Source organism: Macrobrachium rosenbergii, chromosome 12 (genome assembly GCF_040412425.1).
Source record: "Macrobrachium rosenbergii isolate ZJJX-2024 chromosome 12, ASM4041242v1, whole genome shotgun sequence".
In the NCBI taxonomy this organism is placed as follows: Eukaryota; Metazoa; Arthropoda; class Malacostraca; order Decapoda; family Palaemonidae; genus Macrobrachium; species Macrobrachium rosenbergii.
Genome location: NC_089752.1, coordinates 63080320 through 63085319, shown reverse-complemented (window position 1 = coordinate 63085319; position 5000 = coordinate 63080320). Strand labels below are relative to the sequence as shown.

Sequence of the window (5000 nt, the reverse complement as noted above, 5' to 3'; positions counted from 1 at the left end):
AGAGATAGTTTCATGAATATTCAGCCATATTTCAGGCTTAGATTGTCTGACAAAAATTAAGTACGCAATTAAATCTGAAACAATGAAGATCACCTTGCAATTTATACTGAAACGCAAAGGCAAAGAAAACAGTTACTCACCAAACACGTTTTGTTCTCTGAAGTACAATCGAATAAAGGTACTACACATATGAGAGACCGCTTCGAAGCAAGAAATTAAGCAGAAAAAATTAATCATTAAATAAAAATCTGTCCAATGAATCAAGCAACGGACGCAAACTGCTGACGATGAAATTGCATCCGCCAAAACCGTAAATCCATTTTTTCAATCCTGAATTTTCGAATTATAAGTCCATACGCGAGATTTACGGGATTGCATTTTCGAAATGACATTTAGAAAAAGGACTATTGTTGATTAAAAAATTGGATTTCATGGTTTGAAATTATTACAGCTCTCGTGTTTATATATATATATATATATATATATATATATATATATATATATATATATATATATATATATATATATATATATATATATATATATATATATATATAGTGTGTGTGTGTGTGTGTGTGTGTATGTATATATATATATATATATATATATATATATATATATATATATATATATATATATATATATATATATATATATATATATATATATATATATATATATATGTATGAGAAACAAACTCATTTCACGCGGCATGAACACCGCAACTACAGCTTTTGTTAATAAAGACACTTTATAGCACCAGAAGTGGCAGCCCAATATGGCAGAAATGATTTATCTTCAGCGGACGAGAAAGGGATAATCTGGGCCGATGACACATAGTCCCTTTATGGCCGTTTTGTAGAATCGAGGGGGCAGGAAAAAAAACAGTAGAAATGTTCATATGAAAGTTTTCTTTGGGGCTAACACGTGCATAAATCTTTTAGTTTTACACTCTCTTTCTCTCTCTCATAAATCTTTTAGTTTTACACTCTCTCCCTCTCTCTCTCTTCCTCTCTCTCTCATACACATGCCCAAGAACTCATTCTCTTCCTTTTTATTCAAGGAATAAGTAAATTATGTGAAAATCAGCGCTTCCCCTTACAAAAGAAAAAAAAATTGAAACTGACATTCTTTCACTTATTTACAAGACAGATTATGTCTCTGTGATACTTTGACAGCCACTTTTAGATTCAGTTTAGCAATATAACACACCCTTTATCTTCATATTTTTTAATAAAATGAAAGCATGTTTTGCATAAACTACCAGTTAATAATAAAACTAAGCCGGGTTATCTTATAATACTTTAGGACGTTGGGCTGGCAATTTTAGACAGGCAAAAAATGCAACCACTGTGAATTGAAAGTCATCTGCATTAGTATTTAATATTTTACCTACAAATATTTGACCGAAGATGACTAGGTTTCAATACTAACAAGCTAGGTTTTATTGGGTTATTTTTTAGAATTTTAGTGAAATATTGGCCTTCTGCTGTTTTTTTTACGTGAAATGAAGCACAACCATCTCTGTGTCATAAGTACGTTTGACCGAGTTAAACCATATCGCGAACCATTGCTCTCAGAAAATTATTAAAATCTATTCAAATCTGTATTTTTTTACTCTTTAGTAAAACATTATTATGACCACATTATTTAAGTATTTTTAAGCGAAACTAAACTTATCTACTACAATTATCCAATGTTATCAAATAATCAAATTGTATACAAACATACTTGCAACAGACGTCTGTTAATTGATAAAACCAGAGTTTTACACATTATTTAAGCCTTTGTAACCCAACTTTAACGTACCAGTATCCATTTATACAAAATTATTCAATTACCAGGAATTATACTGTCGAAAAGGTAACTAGTCATTCCCAAACCCTGAGTTGTACTACACCTGTTTCATGAATGATACCTGAGGTTTACTACATTTGTTTCAAGAGTGATACCTGAGGTTTACTACATTTATTTTATGGATGATACCTGAGGTTTACTACATTTATTTTATGGATGATACCTGAGGTTTACTACATTTATTTTATGGATGATACCTGAGTTTTACTGCATTTGTTTTATGAATGACACCTGGGCTTTACTACATTTGTTTTATGGGTGATACGTGAGTTTTACTACGTTTGTTTTATGAATGATACCTGAGGTTTACCTAATTTGTTTTGTGGATGATACCCGAGTTTTACTGCATTTGTTTTATGAATGATACCTGAGCTTTACTACATTTGTTTTATGGGTAATACCTAAGTTTTACTACATTTGTTTTATGAATGATACCAGAGTTTTACTACATTTGTTTAATGAATGAAACCCAGCTTGTACTATATTCGTTTATTACTACTATTAATTTTTTCTCCGTTAGGTATCCTGGATAAGACGGTCTGACTGGCACATCCTGACGACCGGGACTTACTCCTACACATCTGACGTGAGATTCAACGTCCTGCATAAGGAAGGGTCCGACGACTGGACTTTGCAGTTGAAATACGTAGACACCAGGGATAATGGGACGTACGAATGCCAGGTGAGCGAGAGTGAGGACTCTTTTGTTTCAAGCTGGACCCAGAGGTCGGCCAGACAGAATTTCCCCTCGAAGGACTTCTAAGATGGGTCGGCTAGACACACTCTTCGTTAGCAGGTCAGCCAGACACAACTTCTTGTAAGACAGAATCTTCCCTAGTAGAACCCGCCGAAACGAGTTGGCCAGACAGATTCTCTGCTGGCAGAACCCACAAAATATTTTGGTCAGACAGACTGAGACTGGTCAGATAGACTACAACAACTATAAAAAAAGGACTGAAGAAAAGAGGATATCAAATTTACTTGCCTCGTTTGCAATTCTACGGAATTTCACTTTTCTCCTGTTTTCTCGGAGTAGCGTATTCTGTTAACTCTAAAAAGAGGGAGTGTCGTTTCCATTTCAAACAGACCTCGCACTTTTATGGTTCCATTTTTTTAGGTCTTGACAAAAAAAAATTTGTTTTCCATGGTTATTTTATCTTTGTGCTTAGAACCAGTTAGGTTTGAACTTCAAGTTACTTTGTCACTCTTGTGTTCGTGAGTATCAAATATAATGAAATGATTGACTTAAAAAATAATGTCCTCAAGTTATTTTTCACGTTTCATTTGTGTTCCTATTTTTTAAGTATCATACTTTTAAAGAACCTGTGTATGGTTCATAAATGTATCTTAGTGTACATTCTTCCTTTGCATTCTCAGAAATAGGTCACCTTTAAAATATGGAGCCTGAAATGGACCTGCCATTAACATTAAACGTTGCACTCATCCTTGCCGAAACACCAAACCCTTTCTTCCCTTCTCCTGTTCATAAAAACTCAAACAAACAAACATGAATTAGAAATACTTTGACACAAACTGAGCCGTCTGGAACACAAACAAAAATAGGGTAGTCTGAACGTGAATTCTAATTCGTACTGAATTCAAGAGTGAATTGCAACGTGAGGGGACTGACTGTCATATTGCATGCGAGGCGTGGCAAGATTAATGTCTGTTAATTTCACGAGAAAGCCTCTGGCAAGTAATAAAATGATTGCCAGTGTGGTTTTATGCATATTACGGACACGATGAATTAATGATAAATTCAGTGAGATATTCTTTTGCGTTCACAAGAAACAACTAGAGATTTGGGGTGAAACAGTCTGTATATCGCACGAATGATTCTCTTTTATGATGTTGATATCTTTTAACAAACAATGAAGATATTGGTTAGAATACGTACCAGTGAAAGAAGCGTAAATATTTATGAGTGTCATTAAAATAAAAAAAAATATTTATAGTATTTAAAATAATCACACAGCATTATTAAAGAGATTTTGGCAGTATGTGTTTAGCACAACACTGGTAGTGCTGTGCTTACTAGAAAAACAATCTATTTCTTAATATTTAGAGTTAATTTTAAACTTTGCATGTACCATTGTTTATGTATAGCGTTATATATAAAGTATGTACCATAGTTTATATATAGCTTAATTTTTTCTCTGACGTAAAATGAATAAAGAAAAGAGAGAGAGAGAGAGAGAGAGAGAGAGAGAGAGAGAGAGAGAGAGAGAGAGAGAGAGAGAGAGAGAGAGAGAGATTCTTGTGACACTGTCGAGAACACATGTCTAAATGCCAAGTGTTTGTAAATGTGTATATGTGTGTATGAATATAAATATATATGTGTGTATATATATGTGTATATACATATATATGTATATATATATATATATATATATATATATATATATATATATATATATATATATATATATATATATATATATATACACACATACATAGCCTATATCGGTAATAGCTGACCAACCCGGCGCTGCACCGGAAATCTCTGAATGTCAATCGATAAACTCTCTCTCTCTCTCTCTCTCTCATTCCTGTTAAGATAGTTGCTTCAGTTATATTGCCCAGCATTTTTAATATGTTATATTTCACCACTTCTCACCCACCCCCTGCCCCATTCCTATCAGGGCTGAACTTGGATTTGAAAGCCGTCGTAGTTTCACTATTCATCTCAGCGACTTCAAAAACTATGGATTAGACACTAATATATTTAGTTTTTGGTTATTTTTACATGTCACCACCTTCCAACTCCTTCCCAACCCCCTTCCTATTAGGACTGAATTTGGACTTAAAGGGCATCAGGAGTGTCACTATTCTTCTCAGAGACCTTGAAAACTATCAATTAGACACTAATATCTGCCATTTTCGGTTATTTTTACATGTCAACCCCTCCCACCCAGTCTTCCTATCAGGGCTGAACTTGGACCTGAAGGGCATCGGGAATGTCACTATTCATCTCAGCAACCTCGAAAACTATGGATTAGACACAAATATCTGTCTTTTTTTTATTATTTTCATTGCATGTCACCACCTTCCCACCCCCTTATCGCCCCCCCCCCCTCTCTTCTTATCAGGACTGAACTTGGACTTGAAGGGCACTGGGAGTGTCACTATTAAACTCAGTGACC

At 34.1% G+C, this 5000-nt stretch overlaps 1 protein-coding gene and 1 long non-coding RNA gene across 3 annotated transcripts in view; one reads left to right on the top strand and one right to left on the bottom strand.

Annotated features, from left to right (window-relative positions):
• Positions 1 to 5000, bottom strand: part of LOC136843691 (uncharacterized) — a 139979-nt gene that overhangs the window by 15720 nt on the left and 119259 nt on the right. The window lies entirely within an intron of this gene.
• LOC136843690 (zwei Ig domain protein zig-8-like) overlaps positions 1 to 5000 on the top strand; it is a 161633-nt gene that overhangs the window by 140211 nt on the left and 16422 nt on the right. For both annotated transcript variants that reach the window (XM_067112257.1, XM_067112256.1), the window contains one exon: positions 2378 to 2539. In XM_067112257.1, coding sequence (XP_066968358.1) covers positions 2378 to 2539 — 162 coding nt within the window. The remainder of the gene's footprint in view (positions 1 to 2377; positions 2540 to 5000) is intronic.